The sequence below is a fragment of the Homarus americanus genome, unplaced genomic scaffold (genome assembly GCF_018991925.1).
Source record: "Homarus americanus isolate GMGI-L3 unplaced genomic scaffold, GMGI_Hamer_2.0 scaffold33468, whole genome shotgun sequence".
Classification (NCBI taxonomy): Eukaryota; Metazoa; Arthropoda; class Malacostraca; order Decapoda; family Nephropidae; genus Homarus; species Homarus americanus.
Window position 1 is genome coordinate 9,700,688 of NW_024714177.1, and position 23,494 is coordinate 9,724,181.

Genomic DNA, 23,494 nt, shown 5'->3' on the forward strand with positions numbered 1-23,494 from the left:
CAAACTGCTGCTTATGTTGAATGCCAAAATAACCACTTTCAAAAAATTAAAAAAAGTACAGAAATAATGTTATATCTAAAAGCCCTATACAACCACAGCCTGAATGGACTACTGGATAATTATGTTACACTAAAGTACAGTAACTGGTAGATATTTCCATTGATATCTCATATTGATGAAACAGCTTACTTTCCTCTGCAAATAAAAAAAAAAATTACAGTTCCGCCACTGTAAATACAAAATAACAATAATAATAATGCAGTCTCCTGCACAGTACAGTATAAGAGGTGAGGAAGCCTAGAATACTGTTTACACTGTGGGAGAATAACATCTCTCAGAAAATATAATCAGTTTGGAATAGGATTTGCACCCTGGTCATGAAAGGCATTAAGAAATCATTTTTTGTGTGTGCTAACATTAAAATTTTTACTTTTTCTGTTACTGTATTTACTTATACATTCATGCACTAATTACACAACTGACAATGAGAGAAAAAGTGTGGGGAGGCAGAGAGCATGATAATTTACCTTTTATGCTATAACTGATGTTATATAGGGCTACAATACTATAAATAGGGAGAAAATTACAGTACTGTATGGTTTCATTGGTCCCCAGACCCTAACCCCTCTTTTTCCTTTCTATTACTGCAGTTAGTGGATTAACATCATATTCAAGGATTAAGACACTACCGTATATTCATGGATCGCCATTGTACTAAACAAGGTTGTCATCCTACTCAAGTTGTCTTACAAACTGTTATAATTCACTGTAATCAAAGGTTTAACATCATACTCAAGGAGGTTAAACTCTTTGCACATCTTTATCCTACATTGTAGCTTAGAGAAGATTTCAACTCAATCTCACCTTTTAATCCAATCTGAAATGTAAAAAATGTGAATAGAGTGCCAAGCCTTATGATAAATACCCTTCATTGCGTGTAGTTAAGGGAACTAAAAAGTTCTGAGGACCTCATGGACAATGCACCACTTGTTCAAGATAAAATATTAGCTGACTGATAAGTAACTTGATAGATAAAAAGTGGTCATATGTAACTGTTGGTAAAACAATGGTGGCAAAAGCATTGGTCTTCAGCTGCAGAGGATTGTATGGGTGCATGGAACAAGTAGATGAGGGGCAGTAGTAATGATTGGTATTCATTGAACTATTGTAATTAATCCTCTCAAGTCTTTTGATGCAATTCATCTTTCAGCATGCCCATGCTGATAGGACCCTCCCACTGAGCCATATTTCACACTGTGAGCAACTTTTCCCATAAGCAGAAATGCAGGAATAGTTCACGGCTCTATCAACCACTCTAAGGTCCTCCCACTAGCCTCATGGGTTGGCAGAAGCATCTCTAAGGGTGCAATTTGGTCTGAATCACTATACTCAATGTTTACTAAAATGGAAAACTGTTCCTGTTACTGATGTAACCTGTATCAAAAGACTGTGAGCGGTGAGATTTCCAACCATGGCCAGGAGTACCAGAGCCTTTAAAAGCTGAAAATGGCTTATTCCTTCCAAAGTTTGATCAGTATTTTACACAGTTAACAAATGTATTTCTATCTAATACTGTTTTTTTCCATATTTAAGAAAGGCACATGTAAGCAATCTTATCCATTTAATTTTAATATTAATCCAAACTATATTGCTGGATTCATTTGCTAAGGGTTTTTGCATTTTGATTTACATATAACAGTATTTACAAACACTACTGCTACTTTTCTGTCAACACTCGAATCAGTATGATGATCATCCAGCTATGATACAATGGTATGAGTTATTAAAGATTCTTCATAAGTTGGTGAGTTCTGAGGTGACTAAAGAGGCCGATATGGGACCAACACGTTCATCAGAGATGTTACACGTGGGGTCTACATCTAGTGCAGGAGGGCTGCAGCAGCTTCTTCCGCCGCGTTGGTGCTTGTCTGCCTAGGTTACTGGTGGGCTAACTCGAAAGTATTGACACCTTCCGTATGGTGACCTCAGTGTTCCATGACGGTTGGAGTAATCCTCTCCCAGGCGAGGGTGTCGATTGGCTCTTTTTCAGGTTTATCTTAGACCATCCTTAAACCTTTCAGTTGCATACCAGCGGTACATTTATTATTAGGTAGGAATTAGTAAAAGCAACTGCTTTGGCAGTCTACAGTCGTCCTGGGTAACATGGCCAGTCCAACGTAGTTGTTTATGGATAATGGTAGCCTCGATGTCCCTACAGTTGGTGTAGCCGAAAATACTGGTATTTGTTCTCTTGTCTTCCCAGCGAAACTCGGAGGATGGCACATAAACTACGTTGGTGAAAAGTTTTCAGTGCCTTGAGGTGCTCCTCCTATGTGACCCATGTCTACAGCTGTCATATAGCAGGCTGGGGAGGACCACTGTTCGATATATGTAACTTTGTAGATAATTTTGTCCCCTACACCTGAAGACACGGGTACAGAGTCTACCAAAAGGCTTGAGATGCACATCTGATCTGATGTTCAATCTCTTCATCGATGTTTGCAGTGGCGGACAGGTGAGCCTTGATGCACGAGTGATTAACATTAGAGGTAGTACCGTTAAGCTGGATGGATGGCGGAGGTGTGCTCTGAACCTGGAAGGCTGTGAAGAATCTGACTTTAATGTTACATTAGCCTCAAGGCGAAGAGTGCATATACATCTGCGTGCCGTGTTCAGGATCTCCCAGTAGGTCGCGTTCAGTGTGGAAAGTGTTAGAGGTCATCTGCATACTGAAGTTCGGTACTGAAGATGGTGACCCTTGTTCTTGCCTGGGTTGTCTTATGTTGAACCCTTCATCTGGTACTCGATGTCACCGCTCGCTAAATTGGCACTGGCACCGAAGTAAGGAGGCGAGCCAAGAAAATGGAAAAAGAGTTGGTCTAATCATCTACCACCCTGTTTACTTTGAGTGGGAAGAACTCCAGACTGGGTGTCATTATGTAGGACACTGCTGTTTATGTCATCACCGAGTTGCCTCACTGATGGTAATGATTTTGGTGGGCAGCAAAAGGAAGGTCCACCAGAGGGCTTCGCAGTTGACCGATTGAAGGCCTTGGTCAATGAAAACCAGTACAGGCAAATCATGACGCTTTTTCTCTGTGGTGCCCGCGTTAATTTTACCGCCACACCTCCCGTTAAATACAGAACTACGGTGTCCTCAGAACTCATTTAGTTTAAAACTTGGGTAAAACCGCGACCCTCTTCATGGGAAGAATGTTGTAATAATACGACCGTTAGTATTTAAAACCTCTAATGGAGCTTGCTGCCGCCACGTTTGCGGGCGATGTGGAATTGCCTGGTGACAATGATGTGGTCAATGAGATGCCAGTATTTGGATCGTAGGTGTTGCCACGAATCCTTGAACTTGTTGGCCTGCCTAAACAAGGTATTGGCAACAGTGAGGGTTGTCAGCACACTTAGCTAGAGATCTTTAATTACATTAGAAGAGACACTTCAATGACTGCAGGTTGTTTGAGCTGCATTATACGCAGTAATGAAAACCAAGTCTCTTCCAGGAATTTTTTCCGCAAATGGTAACAGCTGGTGCATTTTTAGTTCAATTTATATAGCTTTTCTGTGATGAACCGACAAATTACCATTTGATGTAAATACCTTTCATCACTTTCTGCTATAACAATATTATAAAATGATGGGTACATGGGTGTCAGGAATGGAAAGTAGCCATGTCAAGTATGAAAAGCAGGTGGGACATAACTCCTGGTTGCTCACAATCTTAGAAAATAATACCTATGACAATACAGAGATTATTTTAAGTAACATGAATAAAGGACTAGATCAAAATACTATAAACTAATAAATGTACAGTTTTATTTGATCTATTACAAATCTTTAGAAAAAACTACTTACATAATACTATAAACACAAATAAAATACAAACCACAATCAGGACATTAATTTTTCCTTCATACCTTTAATTACACAAACTATTTAGTTTTAAATTAGACTTACAATCAATAACACTGAATAACAGCATGTTCAATAATTCTGATCTTTAAAACACACTTAACTAATTCTCACTTTGACTTGCCTTTCATACATGTTGGGCTTCTTTGCCACTGGTGAATAAAATAACATTAATTACAGTACCAAACAATCTACATTATCAATTTCAGAGAAAGAATTTGCTGGTCTGAACCCTACAGCCAATCACCGGCAGATTTTGGTCCAGCTCATACCTCCAATAACCTGTAAAGGGAAAAATGTATTACAGTACAAATATGCATTAGCCTCAAAGACATTATTAAATCTGTACTTACTCACCTCCCATTCCTTCCTTTCCTTTCTCTTTTCCTTCCTCTTCTCTCCTTCTTTTTCATTCACCTTCTCCTTCATTCCCTCTCACTTCCCTCAAAATATTACACAATTAGATAATTAGAGATAATTAACTGGTATTGCAAGACATATAAAAGAATGAATCATATGTCATAGCCCTATAAAAAAAGCCATGCCTGAACATATTCATGAATGTACATAAGAGAATACAGTTTAAAAAAGCCGATGTCACAGATAATAGAACAAATACAGATGCACTGCAATGGGAATTTTATTTGAGTGCAGGTGAGTCACTCTCTGACTGTATGAGGAGCAGCTTGTGTAGCAACCAGACCAGGTGTTGAACGGCACACCTTTAGTGCCAAGATTCTCTCCACACCACCAACTTCTACTGCCTGCTGTGTGGCCTGTGGGGTATACATAATATTAAAAATAATTAGACAAAAATCTAACTGTGTGTAGTTTTATGGAATCTATTGAAAAATAAGAACAAAAAGTTTGTACCTAATTTTAAAAAGTGGTGTTATTTTCTAGTGATGTGATGCCTCCTCCATGGTGTCAATTGGTGTGTGGGGAAGGATGTGCTTATGATGTTTTGTCATCAAGTTGCTTATGAATTTGGGAAGGAGTCTGGTTACTGTTATGTTTCATTATACAGTACAGTATAGTCTTCATTTCATGGTCAAATTGAAACGGTGGAGGTCCACACAGCTGTAAACAAATAAACAGAACATATGAATTAATTGAAATAGAGACTGGGCCGACCCCAAACTACCTTTTCCGACTGTCGCGCGTTGTAGTAAAAATTACATCTTAATTAATATTTATGAGATATATCAATAATATTAGGTTTTTTAACACTTAAGTTAGTAGAAAAGATGGCTGGGCCACGGGATGGGGGTTGGTTTCGAGGCAGAGACGATTATTGGCCTCACCTGTATCACGTATTAATTGTACTATCTACAGAGGCTTGCAGGGCCTCTTTGTCAAACCCTCAAAGTCCATATCCTCACTATCAATGACTTATGGCTGGTGGTGGTGAAACTTCTAATGTTTTGTTGACTACGCTGACAGCTACAAGCACCCTGCTGGCGCCGCTTCCCATAAATGATGGAATGAACCTGTAAATAAAAAAATTGTGGGTCTGAGCAGGTGCCGTGTAAATGACCAAACGAGTAAGCCAAATCGCGTAAATGAGACTATACTGTAGTGCTACTGATAATTATAATTATATAGTGTTGCAAAACACTGTGCAGAGGATCAAGGCATTCCTGCCATGGTGGTTGTTGTATTGTGTACACATGTCCCAAGAAATTTACAGGATTCTGTAAATTTGTGCTGATCTTAAACATTATGTCTTTAAAATGCACAGCAAATGGCAATGTAGTTCCTCCCAGCACAAAGAAGCACCATGAATACAATTACTGTACTTTGGTTACCAATTTGATTTTTAGGCAGTTTGATGCTGGTGAGTAAGCTATTCATACTTAATTTGATGCATTCACCTAGAGCCAAGAAAACTAGCAGACTCATAATCAATTAATGGAAGTATATGGAACATCTTATCTCAGTATGGACTGAAGACCAGAACCAGTGTAGTAGAGTTTACAGTACCTCTCACCTTGGCAGTGACAAAAGCTAAGGCAGATAAAACAAAACAAAAAAAACATCATCACCTCAACTACCTTTTCACATACTTCAATAAAGTGAACATTTCCAAAAGACTATCACTTGTATTCATTTAATTCATATGAAAAAAAATCATTCACATGGTGTTGTTTTTTTAGAGTACTTTCAGGAACAGACATAAGCAGGAAATTGGTACAGAACCTTTCGGGGATGAGATTCAGGTAATGAGACTCTTCACAAACCCGAAAATCCTCTGAGAATTTTTTTCGGTACTGAGAAAAGTTTTTCAGAATTTCCGGATATTGCACATTAACTTCACCTCAGAATTTGCTTCGAGACCTGCCAAAAAATTGGGTGAGTTCGAAATTATCTAAGAAATTTTCAGAATTACTCATTATTTTAGCCTTGGAATTGCTCCCAGGCCTGCAGAAATTTTTGGAAGTTTCAGAAGCTTTCTCAGAATTTTTGAAAATGTACTGGATTTTCAACCTCAATTTCTCTCAAACCCAGAAAATTGGAGAGAGATTTCAGTTATCAAAATGCAGTGTTTTCCTCAGAAATTCATTCAGAACCTGGAATTAAAAGAATTTTTCTGGAAAAAATCCAAGTCAATTTCAATTTTGGGTATTGGTGAGTTCCAGCTAACAAAGATATTACTTATCATTAAAGACATTGTTAAAAGTACTGTACAGTACAGTCTTCTTTGAAAATTGAATAAATACTCAAACTTGTGAATTACTGTAGTATGTTACTTTGACTTAACACTCAAATGGTGATAAATTCCATAATTAGTCCCCATATATCCTAAAAACTGGACTAGTGGGAACAAAACGTCAGTTGATATTGGCCATCGATCCTACAATTAACACAAATTGATGATGGCGACCTGTCTGAGGGTTAAAATAACTTGAATGAAACAAACCTAACTAATTATGATCATCCTCACTAAACAGGAATTCTTGTACTCTGTCAAAAGGAAGAGCACAGAACTGAGGCCTGTCACCTTTCTTCTGATGAGAAAGACGGATGGCTATTATCCCCTGCCATTACTATAGTTTGATCACTGGTACCTTTGATAAGACAAAATTAAAAGCAAACAAGCTGTCACTACTAGTGTTTCATGTTGCAAATATAATGATAACAACAACAAATTAATTAATATGAACTTTACTGCAGATATGCAAAATTCCAAACAGTAAGTCCCTTTGCTCCAGCCCACACGATAAAACAGGGTGGGGATGGACCAGTCGGCACTGGAAGAGAGGAGGCACACAAGAACAGCGTTGAGCAGCCACTGGTCACTGAATAAACCCTCAACACACCTTTTCTCAGCCACAAGAGTAAGTCTGGATCTTGAGGAAAACACACAACCATACCTAAGAATAAAAACATCATACCATGAGCTTGGGATATGGAATATAGCTAAGGATTCACATAATATAGCTTATTTTCTTAAAGTTATTAAGATAAGAACCCACGGTATACATATCGGATGAATGTATGGACACACTGGATGAACAACCATTTAAACTTCTTGTTATTTGTAGGAGGATAACAAAATACTAAAGTGCAGTACAGGCAATAACCATTATATGATGGATCATTATACACTCAGTTTTACCATGTTAAAAAAAACTACATTTACTGCTATACGATGGATGAATCAGTTTCGATGTTCACTACCCAAATGCTTTAACGCTTAATTTTCACTAATGAAAAAGTGATATGCAATAACTTGCAAAGTCGAGATAAGATGACGTCTCGGAATGACATAACACATATGACCCACGGGATCGTGAGTTCTGTCCGCACCGGTGATTTGCTAGGCTATAGGATAAGCAGTTGAATGTGTCATATCATCCAGATGATGGTTTGCATGTGGAAGAAGCTATTCTTTGTCCATAAAATAATATAATATATACTGCACCAGTAAATGCGAAAAATAAATAAATAAATAATAATAATAATAATAATAATAATAATAATAACAACAACAATAAAAATACTGCATTGCCATTTGGCAATTTTGTCACTAGCACAAGACAGCTGGCGCGAGAATGCCACTCCCCCGCTCACTTGTGCTAGTTCCCATACACCTAATAAATGTTTAATCCTGTTATGGTTTTGATCTTATGATAATTATTTGCACATTCTGTATGAACGATTGCAAGTACAAGTAACAGAGTAAAGAATATTGAAGAAAATTACATTTATCTACCCAAACAATACGAGTTGAAAAACAACAATAAGGCAGCTCACCATCCTCTGGGCGACGTTACACAGTTCTGCTGATTAGTTGGCCAGTCACCTCGGTAACTCGCATCGGGGGAGGATGGGAGCGCAAATTGGCGAGTCAACTACGCAGTTACAACTCACTAACTCCACACACATACACACCCATGCTCTTCAATTTTTTTTTTTTTTTAGTTCTATATTATACAGTGGTCCCTCGGTTAATGAACAAAATTCGTTCCACAGTCGTTCGTTAACCGAATCCATTGTTTCAATGGGATAATGGGTGAATGGTTCCAGCTCACAGAAAAGCACATACAAAGTAAAAAAAAAATGCAGTAAAGTACACTTACCTTGAGGTGTGTATGTAGAAGGTTCCTGGTTGATGATGATGCAGGGAATTAGAAGTGGGGGTGGAGGAGAAATTACCTTTCAGGGGACCCATGCTTGTTGCAGTAATTTCACCAATAAAATTTTAAGTTCACTAGATGTAATTCAAGATTATTTTATTTAAATCAACACTGCGCTATATATTATCAATATGTTAACTAAATTTCAGAATGACCAATAATTTTAATGTAAAAATGCAAAAATATTCAAGACACCAACAAAATCGATGTTCACTCCTCTGTAAACAAAGCCAAACTGACGCCTGGTGGGTGAGTCAAGCGGCTGATGGGCGCACAAAAAACTAGTTCCCTGTACTGCATATATTATCAATATGTTCACGAAATTTTGAAATGACTAATAATTTTAATATAAAAAATGCAAAAAATATTAAAGAGCACAACCTTCTTGATATTTACTCCACTGGAAATGAATGTAAACATAGAACAGATTACTGAATTGGCATACTAGCCCATCAGCTGATGCTCACAACAAAAAGTGTTTGTCGTAAGGATTTCGTTAATTGAAGTTTTGTTCGTTAACCGAATTGAAGATCCTTATGGGAGATAATTCGTTAATCGAACATTCCGTTAACCGAGGGACCACTGTATTTATTTTATTTCTAAGTCACATTAAAGTAATGTAATGATGAATGAAAAACATGCTTAGCTAGCGAGAAATGGTGGGTGGGTTGGCTCACACGGAGTCGCGTACTATGGATACACATACAGTACTGTACTCTGAGGCCCTACGTACTGTATTTGTAATCATACTATATCATAAAATATCAATGAATGTGTTTAAAAATTTTAATTTTCATTCATAAAAGTATTTGTATTACTTCTTTTTGCTGAAAAAATTCCTTAGGAATGCATCTCAAATTATATAATGTAAGTCAATGGGAAAATGAGGGTCACGTTATGGTAAAATTTTCAAGGACTCATCTTCTGTAAACCGGGGGATTACTGTACTGTATAATTCATTAAACAGTTTTATTTCTCCCTTTGTGCCAGTAGCTAGGTATGTGTTGATACAGATTACTTTGGATATTTTCCTACGTACAATGATGATAGTACATATTTTGTATTACTGTACACATTTGAATATACTAGTATAAATCAATATAAATTACAGTACAGTATAGTCTCGATTTACGCGGATTTAGTTTACGCGGCACAAGGTCGCCAGTCAACAAAACATTACTGAGTTCTTCACCCACCACCCACCACAGCCAGCCCAAGTCATAGATAGTGAGGATATGGATTTTGAGGGGTTTGACAAAGAGGCTCTGCAAGCCTCTGTGGTGGATAGTGATACAGGTGAGGGCCAATTATCTGCCCTCTACCTCAGAACCAACCCCAATCCCCATGTACTCAGCCATCTCTTCTACTAAGTAAGTGTTAAAAAACCTAATATTATTGATATTTCTCCTAAATATTAATTGTGTGTGCATACCATCATAAAATTAAGATGTTATTTTTACTACAACGTACTATTGTGTCGTAAAAAGTGTAGTTTGGGGGTCGGCCCAGTTTCTATTTCAATTAATCCCATATGTTTTGTTATTTCGTTTACGCGGACCTCTATGGGTTCAATTGACAGCGTAAATGAAGACTATACTGTACTTACCATGCCAGATAATACTGCCACATGCAGTTACCACCAACACAAAACAACACATGGAGGAACTTCACCTCAATGATATCATATGCTATTAACATATTTTCATTTTTGTCTAGTAGTTCATTTAAACAGTGATCCTTATCTTTTTACTAGAAATACCCTTTGTTTCTATTTTATGCTATTAACCATAAGGAAAAATGATTTTTTTTTTCACTCTATGCATTAATGTTTTGTACTGTATTAAGGAGTAACAACCTCAAGTATGTACAAGTGTACAACTGAAAAATACTTTTCAGCAATCTACTTATCATAAAAATATTCACACAAGGGACTACACAACAGTAAAATGTTTGATCCATACAACTTACAATGAGTTAAATAAGAGGAATCATCACTTATGACCTGTTACATCCCACTGTCACTATCATTGTCTGTCAAACAATCTAGTATAAAGGGTTGACTTACCAGGAGAAGTTAGAAGAAACTTGGCAATCTGTGTCTGTGAGGAACTCTCCCACACACGGGCAGTGAGGTCATCTCCTGTAGATGCCACTAAAGAGCCTGTGTCACCATTATACGTCACACTATTTACAAAGTCACTGTGACTAAGTATGTCCTGTAACATAGAAAAATACTAAACATCCAGTTTATAGATGGTATTCACATAATTGGTCATTGGCACCCCCAAAAAGACACCAGCATGAAAGGATGGGTTGTGTTAATACCAGGCCAATCTGAACCATATCACTTGGGATATTTATCAAAATATTCCACATTCTTCAGCTTAAATCACTATGTAATTTCAAATAATGGCATGTAACATATCCCTAAATTCAATACAATAGTCTACAGTACTATATTAGTTAGGTAGCAGGCAGCTACCAAACAGGGAAGTACTACCGCCTGGGAAGATATTGGAAGCATAATGTGTTGTCTAATGGTAGACCCTGCTGCCATATGGCATTACAAAAATTATGACCAAGTCCTAGGTTGCTGATCTAACTTTCTGCCTCATATACACACAATTGCAGGATCTCAATTGTTTCTCTTACTATTGACAACACATCATACATATAACGTTTCTCTCTATTGACCCTTTTTTTTTTATGAGCGTTTATTATTATTATCATTATATCTTCGGCCGCAGGCCCTGATGTGGGTCATTGACCTGTGCCCAGGTGGGCTAATCCCCGTTAAAAATAAAAAAGTTATTATCGTTATTTCCAATCCTCTCCTTCTGTTAGTCTAGCATATGTACACATACACTTCTCCTTATCACTTTCGTTTACCATTCCTTCCGGAAACTTACTCATTATTTTCTCTAATCAAATGTTGGAATTCAAATTATCAAAGGAGAGAGCAAAGGTTTCACTTGATCACCGGTTAACTAAACATGTAGAACATTTCAGCAGGTGCTTCCAACATTTCCTGGAAGTCTCTTAGTTGTCAAGCAATCACAATGCTTTGAGATGTGGATTCAAATAAGTGCTTCCAATTTTCAGTCATATTTCCAAGTTGTAAACAGTAAATATCAAGTGTTAATCATAGAGGCAAAGAAACCTACCATCAGCCATGACAATAAAATTCAAATTCTTTCAAATGTGTACAAAGACTTTTATATGTTAAAATCGAGTATCACATTTAATTGCCTGTAAGTCACTAAGCAGTGCCCTGGTAAAATACTTACAGACATCCTCCAGGTTGCGTTAACTCTGGTTATGAAAATTCGCACAAACGGAATTTGGAAATTATGACCAATATATTCGGGATACGGCCAAAAAATTCGCCCTTACGGAATTGAGGTAAATTTTTAAGTTTTACAAACAAAAATCATGATATAGAAAAAAAAATTTGTGTGTGGACTTCTTAGTGGTTGCTATAATACGGTGGAGGATGACGCATACTCACGGCAACAATACTCAGCTTGATTTCAAAGCCCAGCTTGTTCGGTTTTGCGTCTGTGTAATACCCTTATTCAAGGTGAGTGAAAAGAGGCCATCAACTTAAAGTGAAAGCTGAAGTCTAAAAGATCCTGTAAAGGAATTTCATTGAACATTAAACTTGATGTTTTAATGAGGTAACTCCCAGTAACTCCGATCACACCACCTCACGCAGCACTCAACATCGTTTGAGGCGAATTACATTCAAGTGTTGAGTGCATTTATTATCATGTTACAGCATGAAGTAATCAATGTATGTGTTTAAAAAAATTATATTCAGTCATATGCATGCTTGTAATACATATTTTTGCCCAAAATATTTACTTGGGAATGCATCTCCAATTATATACAGTAATGGGAGTCAATGGGAAAATTGGTCCCGCATTATGGAAATCCACGTCACAGAAACATTTTCAAGGACACATCCCAGAAAGCCTCAACAAATTTGGTGGTTGAGAAACACTATTCAAGGTAAAATAAGGCTCTTGCCATAGCACAGTAACAAGAACTGCTCAGCAGAGAGCATCTACAGAGAAATAAATATATGCAGCCTCGTTATTACACACACCATACTAACACTTACAAACTCCATTACTAGGGCTATGAAAAACTTAACTTTTCTCTAAGAGTAATCAGTTTAAAAGCTTTTAATAATGTTTACTTTCCAGCTTCTCAATTAAAGAAACTGTCTTAGATTTATAACAAATGAAGACATGTTTCCTCTAAATCAATAATACAGTACAAACATCTTAATATGTGTAAACAATGTAACTTAAAATTAACTTTACTTATTTAACTGTGTACAGGGGGTCCTCAGGAAACGAACAGGTTCCGTTCCTGAGGACGTTCTTGTCGGAACAAGTGTTATGTGCATACCGTACTCACAGAACAATGTTTAAAAACCCATTACAGTAAAGCCTCGAATTTGGACGGTAATGTGTCCTTCAATATTGCAGTGTAAGGTGAATCATCGTATTGCGAATCATTAATTACCATTAAAATAAAGTAATAATAATGAGACGCGTTCTCAAGTGTAACCTTTTCATGTCTTATAGTGGCTTTTTACCCTCGTTTCCTCCAAAACAATACAATTAATGAAAATTGCAAACTATATTCTTTAAATAATGTTTCTGAATGCGCCTTATACAATATAAATGAATAATAATATGGTCACACAAGAGGAGATGGGACGCCATTATTTTCGTTTGTGTTTACAGCCGGGAGTCCGAGACGATAGTTCTACTCGAGAAAGTGAAGAAAATAAGACCCTGGTTGTAGCTGTAGTAAAATTAATGTAAACAAAATTAATATACAGTATTACCCCACTTTACGCGGTTTCACTTTCCGCGATTTCTCATTTACGCGGTGCCTCGCCAGAACCGAACTTTCACTTTCCGCGGTGCATCTACTCATATACTCGGGAAGCGGCGCGGGCAGGATGCGCACAAGGTCGCCCAGTCATCAAAACATTACCGAGTTCTTCACCCGCCACCCACCACAGCTGGCCTAAGTCAGTGATAGTGAGGATATGGACTTATATGGACTTTGAGGGGTTTGACAAAGAGGCCCTGCAAGCCTATGTGGTGAAAAGTGATACAATTGATACAAGTGATACAGGTGAGGGCCAATAATCTGCCCTCTGCCTTGGAACCAACCCCTGTGTGCCCAGCCATCTTTTCTACTAATGTAAGTGTTAAAAAAAACTAATATTATTGATATTTCTCTTAATTATTAATTGTGTGTGCATACCATCATAAAGTTAAGATAATATTTTTACTACAACATAGTTGTGTCGTCAAAAAGTGAGTTTGGGGGTCGGGCCAGTCTCTATTGGAATTAATCCCATATGTTCTGTTGTTCACTTTACGCGGTACCCTGTGGGTTCAATTGACCGCGTAAATCGGGGTACTACTGTATATGTTTTAAGTAATGTTAATAAATGGAACAATAGAAGTAGCTAACCACTAATGGTAAAGAAAAAAAGTGAGTTGGATTGGGAATGGCAACATATACGTGCGCATTTAAGGATACTGTGTCATTTATCATTCTAAGAATATGTACAAAAGATTCATTGTTGTTTATTACTGAATATGTATTTGATTGAATTAATCTTTATATATATGTGAAATGAACAATACAATTCATTAATAATCGTAGAATATTAAAACACACAAGAGGATAAGAGAGGCATTGTTGTCAGTGTTTACACCCATAATGTCAGTTAGCCACCCGAAACTGAAGAAAATAAGACCCTGGTTGTTGCTGTAGTAAAATTAATGTAAAAAATATGTATGTTTTAATTATTGTTATTTAATGTACAGTAGAGTTAACCATTAATATTAAAGAAAAATGTGAGACTGATAGTGGAACGCCAATGTATACGTACGCACTCAAGGAAACATAGTCATTTATCTTAAGAATATGTACAAAAGATTCATTATTCTTTATTACTGACGATGTATTTGATTGAATTAATGTTTATATATGTGAAATGAACAATGCAATTCATTAATAATACGTAGAATATTAAAACACACACGGGGAGACAAGACGGCATCGTTTTCGTGAGTGACGATGGTTTTACATAAGAAACTGAAGAAAATAAGACACTGGTAAAATGATGTAGTGAACTTAATGTAAAAAAATTAAATACCTGTATGTATGTTTTAAGTAATGTTATTTCATGTTAATAAATGGAACACTAGAAGTAGCCAACCACTAATGGTAAAGAAATAAAGCGAGACGATTGGGAACGCCAACGTATGTACAGTAAGTGCGTACATGTGAAAACATATCGTCATTTCTCTACGTATGAATATAAAAGCAACCCTTATTTACTGTTCATATATGTCTTAAATAATATTTACGAATGCAAAACAAAAATTCTACTCACCAATGGTGGTAAAGTCTAAAAACATAAGGACAGCCATTGACTATTGCGCGAGTTTTTACTCGGATGACGAAGTCATTAGGTTCAACTCTGGCTGAAGCTGTAGCTTTCCATGAAACTGTTGCTGAACCTGAAGTTGTTATTGAAGCTGCTTATGATGCTGAATTTGATGGTGTAGCTAAAGTTGATGGTTTAGGCCTTCGAATAATAAAGCTGTCGAAAGAATCTTGCACAGCTGCTTTCTTTTCTCATTATACATCTTTATGTAAAGGTCATTTGCATTTATTTAAATTATAATGCTTTGCTCTGTTAATGGATCCACTTCAGAAAATATGTTCATTGCTTGCTCCATATAATATCCACAGACCTCTCACCTTATTTATATCGTTTTAACTCATTTAGTTTCCCGGCTAAGCTCATACACTTTCTATTGGGTTTTGAAGCAACACTACCATCACTTGCTCTACTGCTCATGTTGAATAGGGATGCAAAAATGCTGTAAGAAACCTGAGAAAGTTTTTCTCCTCTTCCTGTTTAGATGATTGAAAACAAAGGGCCCACCAGCTGCGATTGTTTATACTAGTGATACTAAGTTTATACTAAGAAGCCCGGCAATCTCCGTGCGCAAGGCATATATTTTTTTTAATAATATCGGGATTTAGTTATTATTTATACGAAAATGTAATATGTATTTTTTAATTTTGTCTATAATACAAAGAAAATAATGGCGTAAATTGAATTGGGTCCTAAATTAACCAGGGTCTTAGACATGAATCTTCGTTAGTTGCACTGTCGTTATCGGAGGCTTTACTGTACAGTATATCATAGCTTAAGTCCTTATATACATCTAAAATCAATAATTTAAGACAAAAGAAGAAATAGAATGACAAAATACAGTAAATGAAAGTAAAAAAATATGTCAACAGGCAAATAAAATACTGTAAATTTAAAGTTTAACCCCATTTGTATCGGCGGGCATTCATAAGTCGAGGACCCCCTGTACTGTACTTACTTGTACTGTATTAGCCTCTCCTAGATCAGATGAAAGTTGCATAACAGTGTTGTCTGCTGATGCTACAGCAACCTGAAGACAACCTGGGATTGCCTGTAGTGAGGAACTTGGGCTCCAAGCCAGGGATACTGGTTGACTTGAAACATGCCATTCCCATACCTGGTCACAATCTTCACTATCATCATCACCTTCCTCCTATAATAATTCAAACAATAATATAATACTGTAATTACAAGATACCATTTCACCCATATGTATTGAGTAAGCAACTTCCAATACTTAAACATACTTAGAAAATTTTAAGGTAAGTTCAGGGGCGGATCCAGGAATATTAAAGGGGGGGGGGTGTATCCATGAAGTTGTGGTTGTGAGAAGATGGCATGCACAACAAGACCATTCAGCTGGGGTTTTTGAAATCTGACCAATATCATGGACACTTTGAGGCCATTTTGAATCCATGTGCACTTGATATTAGGAGATATTCTGAGGTCAATAGTAATTACCTTTTACAATACAAAAATGCCTGAGTACAATACTGCATAAAGGAAAAAGTATTGGAATCTTCTTATGAAAAGGGGGGTCCGAACCCCCAGGATAACCCCCCCCCTGGCTCCGACCCTGAAGTTCAATAATATTTTCCAGGAGTTAAAATCCTTGCATTTTGGGGGTGAAACTAATACCTTAAAACATAAAAAAATTAACAACTGTAGCATATATTTCTTTTTCAGTACTGTACAGTATATGTTAGTTTTTTCCAGCAGTGATAATACACCTTTTCACATATACGTTGAGACATTGTTATATACGTACCTATTTGACATATTTCATAACCGAATGACAGAACAACAAACCGACAGTCTGCATATAGACTGTCGGTTTATTGTTCACGTCTGTCAATTTCATAACCTTTATCAATCATTTCTGTTAGCATGAACGAACAGTTATTTTAGAATGTCATTCGATATGTGTTCTGTCATTCGGTTATGAAATATGTCAAATAGGTATATAACAATGTCTCAACGTATATGTGAAAAGGTGTACTGTAATGTCTTGTGTCCCTGATACATCTATTTAATTTGTTCACCTTACATTTACCATGACAGATGGGATGACTACCCTCCCCTAGCAGCCATATTGTCTCCTTACCCAAAATATAAACACCTCATTGTTGACACGATACCAGGTAGAAGCTAAACAACTGAACACCCTTAAGTATTGTCACTCAGAACCTAAGTACTGTAATGAAATAACATTTATATGATTCAGTAATAATAAAAAAGTACCTCCCATATTTCACTTTCTCATGTATACTCAAAAACCAAAAAAATGTCCAATATCTTCTAAGGGAGAAGAAGTACGTAAGCAGAGATGGAATCTATAAGCAACCTCTCCTGCAACTCTGACACTGCATCCAGCATAATACAGGTACAGTATTTTCAATGTAGATCATACCTGTTTACTATTAACTTTTTTTTTTAAATATATTTAAGAGGTGCCAGGACCATAACTTACATTGGCTGGTGGATATGATTGCTCCCACAATTCAAACAATTTGACCATAAAAATGCATTTTTTCAAAGGCAAATTAAATATGAAATTATTTCTCTCTGATAACAACCGCTGCAAAGAAACAAACCCATATACACATTCACAGAAAAATTAATGGATACAATGCACAGCTACACTCCTAAAACTCTTCAATTAGATGCATATCATGGAGTAAGGCTCTTAGGCCTAACTGTTCTTAATTTAGTAATATGAGCTCTTCTAGTCCTGGATGGATAAATGAAGAATGCCACTACTAAACATTTAGCTGAATCTCTAACATCAAGTGAAAAACTTTAGTCTCCTTGCCTTAAACTTAACAGAGTATACAGCTACAGATGTAGGAAGACCAACAGCAAGTAGCATACGTGACCATTCAAATGGTGAAAACTCAACACACAGTACTTGTGACCGAGTGCTGAGGCTGATGGCCGGGGCTACATTCACCTCCATCACAACAATCTGGAAAGCACTCCTGATTAGTTTATATATATAACAGTTATAGGACAATGGAAACATGAATGACTCCCTTGTGAATCATATCTAGAATACACGAGGAAGAATTTGTTAAAAGATTTGGGTTGTTCAATAGATACACTGTTTAGAAAATTTAAAGTAGTTACAGGTATTATATCGTCAATTTTAAGTTAAGCTGTGTGCATTTATTAATTATCATGAAACTTTAAAATACAGTATCTGCCTAGATATTCTTCTCACTTAGTAGATGTCATTGCAAGATGATGTGATTTGTTATTTCTATTTCTTTGGATGCATTGTGATGAAGCAGACAGTAGTACTGTACTTTATGTCTGATTTATGCAAAATGAACCACTCAGAAATTTATACTCAAGACTGAGAGTACTGAATGGCTCAATCCATCTGCAATCTGACAAAGTTCTAAGATTTTTTATTCTCATTCATTGACCTATTTGACACTTCATCGGAGGAGCTAATTCAGTAAAAAATGAGTGGAATAAATCACATCTTGATACACAGATACTGTAGGTTAGCTTAAGTTAAGTTAGGTTGGTTTATCTTGTACAGTATCTGAGAATTCATATAATGTAGCAGTAGCCGGTACCATTTGGTGGTAACAGTCAAGGCGAGTTGCATTCCTTAACTGCCTACTGTACGACATTTCACCTAAGAACATTAATGATATTTACATCTTGAAAGCAACAAAAAATATGTAACCATTATGTTCTGAGTGATATAAATTTTACAAACTTTAACACTTTTCATCTGTGGACAGGATTCCAAAATCCACCTGCCATGTTCATTATATATCTTGGCTAACACCAGAAGGAGTTGTTCAATTTCGTTAATTTTTTCACATATGTTCTTTAGATGATAGTAAACAATAATAACTATACAACAACTTTTTATATGAATTTTACAGCATTTTTTTTTCTATCTACAATCATAATTCACCTGTAGTTGGCAGGGCATGAAGGATGAGGGAAATTGCGGGGTAAAACACGGTGAAAAACTGATCATATTACACTAAAATTATATCCTCCATGTCTGTTTCCATGCAACAACCAACCTACTCTGTCTGAGAGTTGGTACTCGCACATCACAAAAAAAAACGTAAAATTTACACCATGCTGCTTCAAGGAAGTTGCATTCATTGGTACCAAATATCAAAGTAAGTACTTTTTGTTTAATATGGCAAGTTAGATAAGGCTAGCTAGCTTTCAATGGTTGGTTAGGTCAGGTTAGGTTCTATTAGATTCTGTGTATTGTTATATAATTTTTATTACTTACTATCACCCAATGAATAACATCTGTGAAAAAATTAAGGAACTCAAATAATGCACTCTGGTGTTAAGCCATCTGCTTCAGGATTACCATTTATTTTAAATATTAAAATACAAAATAACTAGTACTGTATGTTGGGTTAGGTTATGTAATTTAGTTTAATTTATTTTATGAATGATAAATTATCAACGATCCCTCTGGACAACAACTGTCAACTGTTAACAATCATCTAGACCAGGCACGGGCAACCTTTCCTCAGTCATTGGCCGCATTGCAATTTAGGTATTTTTCTGCGGGCCAACTCAGCGAAATTTATATCCTATCTAACCCAAAACATAGGCGGGATCCAGGAATCTCAAAAGGGGGTATCCAAAAAGTTGTGGGTGGGGATCATGGCAAACACAGTGAGCCCACACAGCTGGGGGGTTTTGGGAGGGAGGAGACACTATAAGCCCCCAGAATTTTTTTCGAAATCTGACTTATATCATGGGCATTTTAAGCCATTTTGAAGCCATGTGCACTTGATATTAAGAGATATTCTAAGATCAATAATAAAATTACTTTTTACTATCCCAAAATGCCTGAGTACAATGCTGCATTAAAGAAAAAGTAGTGGAATTTTCTGATGAAAATGGAGGTTCCAGACCCTCAGGAGCCCCCCTGCAAAAGTAATGTAAATATTGTATTAGCACAGACAGTAAGCAGTTTATCATCACGTCCATCTTACGATATTTTCAGTTTGCAATCACAGTCTTTTCCCATTTATGAAACAAATCCATAATTACATAATTTTTTGAGTAAAATATTAATGTTTCTTGGCATTTAACAGAATATGAGCGATGTCATCTGTGAATTCGTTGATTTTTTCTACAGTAAAAGCATTTTTCTTACTTATATATATATATACAGTCTCTCCTCGATTTACGATAACCCGGACATACGACGGCCATGGTCGTATAAAATATTTTTCACATTACGTATTTTCGAGTCCCGATTTTAGTGGTCGCACTGTGTACTGACAAAAAATTTTTTTAATTCCCTTTAAAATGGCTGGCAAGCGTAAAAGTGAGAGTCCTCGTGGTGCTGAGAAGAAAAAGAGAGACCCATTTTAGAATTTCTATGTATTATTTTCGCCTTTTCGACTGACGACCAATTTGACTTACGACCTGGTCGTAAGACAGAACCCCGTCGTATATCGAGGAGAGACTGTGTATATATGTAAACAAGAATAAATAGATAGAACAGACTTCCAGGCATGAAGGATGAGGTACTATGGAGAGAGACAGTCTATCAACAAGGAGGAGACCTTTACCTTTTATCCGTGTGACCACCACCCGTGGCCCCACTTGGACTTACCCAACCTTAGTTAATTCCCACGTGACCCACTGCCACACAGCATAAGAACATACGAAAATAGGGAGTTTGCAATAGGCTGGTTGGCCTGTGCATGGCAGCTCCTGTCGAGTTACTACCACTCTCTATCATCCATGAATCTATCTAGCCTACTTTTAAAATTTTCCAGCATTCCAGTACATACTAAAAAGTTGCTAAGCTTGTTCCACTGGTCAACCACCCTATTTGTGAACCTGTTCCTTCCTATCTCCCTCCTAAAACTAAACTTATCCAACTTAAATCCATTGCTACTAGTCTTATCCTGCTCGAATATTATAACAACTTTATCTATATCTCCTTTATTGATTCCTTTCACCCACTTAAATACTTCTATCATATCTCCCAGCACTCTTCGTCTTTCTAGGGAATGCAAATTTAGTTTTTTAATCTATCTTGATATGGTAGGTTTCTAAGTCCCGGAATCATTTTCGTCACTTTTCGCTGCACCGACTCCAGTGAATTGATATTTATTCTATAATAAGGGCACCAGAATTGAACAGCACAATCGAGGTGCGGCCTGACTAGCACAAGATATAGTTGTAATATGACCTCCGCACTCTTATTACTTACACTTCTAGATATAAAACCTTATACTTGGTTTGCCTTATTTCGAACATTAACGCACTGTTTTCTAGGCCGTAGGTCCGGGCTTACGAGTACCCCTAAGTCTCTTTCACATGTCGACTTCTCTAGGTTGATGTTGTTAAGTCTATGAGCCCAGTACTGACCACACCGAACTTGGCCTGTAAACACACACAAGTTAAAATGTTTATATAGTTGATGAGACAGTAAAGAATTGTGTGTAAAGATTATTTGTTTAAGAAATATTGCTTTACTATGCATCTATGTGAACCACTGGCCACACTAAATAGAATTACGATTTTTCTCTTACCATTTACTAGATCTCTTCGAGAAACAAAATAATATACTTGAATTTAGCGGAGCATTCAAAAAATAAATGCGATATTCACGATTTATTTGTTGTAATTATAAAAAGAAATTCTAAGTCTCAATTTGATGTTATGGTGACATACAATGTCGCTCTCGTTCATTCATTTGTGTGTTAGCACGCTTTGATGCATGGATGGATGAAAGCCCCAGCTAAGTAGGACGAGGCCTGTTAGGTCAGGAAAGATTAGGTTAGTACAAAGACCTAGTTTAGTTTTTACTTTTTCCCATGAAAAATATTTTTTGTTCCTAGTTTTCTTGGTGTTCTGATGATTCTGACATTTATTTTCGGTTAAAATCACTCGTTTTCAGCCCCCATCCAACCAAAACACCACATTCCCAACGTGGCCCCCTACATTGTTGGGGTGGAAGGGGGATGTGAATAACTAAATAACAAAATTATTTGCCCCAAAGATAAATGTCAGAACCATTTAAAACAGCAACAAAATTAACGAAAAATATTTTTTCATGTGATAAAAGGTGATGGGTGGTTAACGAAAAATGACCCAGAAGGGGAGTTAATACTTCAGTTTTTTGGCATATTATTTCATTGGCATAAATTAAGGTAATTATATAGGACTAACCCGCGGGCGAAATTGATTGAAAACAATTATAAAAACGCCGGATTTTCATTGTTATATTACAGTGGACACTGTTGTAGTTTGTGGAAATATGTTAAAAAACGGATATTTTTTAAAATAAACGCTACTTAACATTTGTGGTTATGAGGAACAGACCTAACTAACCAAACCTACCTAACCTTACCTAACTTCCCTGGTATATTAAACAGAAAGAAATTACAATGATATGGTGAAATTTGAGGCATTTCTGGACGTGAGATGATATGGCCGCATCGGCACTAAACAGCCCGGCGGGTTAGTCCTATATATAACCTAAATGAATAAGCATATGCAGGTAAACTTGGACTTTACTACAGCCAACCTTAAATGAGCAGTTCAATTAGTTGTAACGGCCCCATACACACACACACACACACACACATAAACAAACCACTAAATAATCTCTTCTTTCTCACCATTACCTTCTTAGTTTCATCATCTGAGCATATGTAATCTAATACACAAATCAAACTTACTTCACTAACCACACTACAGTAGAATGTGACCACTAATGACCATGTGTTGAGGTATGTTTACACGGCATGAAGTAAACAAAAGTGTCTAGTGTTGCCAACTCGGGTTTTCAAATGTCGCTAGGCTGGTACCTAAAAGTAGCTAAATGTCGCTAAATCTTCCATGGAAAGTCGCTAGCTATTATTCCCCCCCTTCAGTAATTTGATGCAAATAATATTTTCATAATGCCGACTATAATGGACGGAGTATAAATAAAATGCATTATGTAAAAATATCATTTTTCAGATTTTCTGTGAAATGTGGCGCAAGAATATTGCATATTATCCCAGAACACTTTGATCTTTTTAACTTGAGTTCACTGCCTGCCTTGCTGTCACTAAAACATACTTTACACACTTCACTTAAGTGTTCTACCACACGAATAGAACAATGTTCAGCTACAAACATGGCCAGAGTTCCCTCCACTTTTTTTGCTTCACCAAGTTTCTTGAATGGTAAAATTGTCTGTCTTTCTGCACTAAACGGCTCTTCTGCTTTCTTGTGTTTTTTAGTGTTTTTGTGTTTTTCAATGTCGCACAACTTAGCAGACAAAGTACACTTGCAAAATTTACAAAATCCTTTTTTATTATCTCCTGGCACCTCCAGAAGCCAATTTTTGTATCTGTCATCTCTGAGCCATTCCTTCCTAAATCGCTGCGAATACTGTGGCTTACCCATTTTCTATTGGGACTATGAAGGGTTCAAATTA

The 23,494-nt window shown here is 36.6% G+C and overlaps 1 protein-coding gene across 2 annotated transcripts in view; it reads right to left on the reverse strand.

Annotated features, from left to right (window-relative positions):
• LOC121878117 (nucleoporin Nup37-like) overlaps positions 1–22,844 on the reverse strand; it is a 59,024-nt gene extending 36,180 nt beyond the window's left edge. Inside the window, exons 1-4 of one of the 2 annotated variants that reach the window (XM_042384112.1) lie at positions 22,749–22,844; positions 17,861–18,013; positions 16,007–16,201; positions 10,630–10,780 (exon numbers count right to left, since the gene is read on the reverse strand). In XM_042384112.1, coding sequence (XP_042240046.1) covers positions 10,630–10,780; positions 16,007–16,201; positions 17,861–18,004 — 490 coding nt within the window. In that variant the 5' untranslated portion in view covers positions 18,005–18,013; positions 22,749–22,844. The remainder of the gene's footprint in view (positions 1–10,629; positions 10,781–16,006; positions 16,202–17,860; positions 18,014–22,748) is intronic. The other variant, XM_042384120.1, reaches the window with a different exon arrangement.
• Positions 22,845–23,494: the final 650 nt, after the last annotated feature.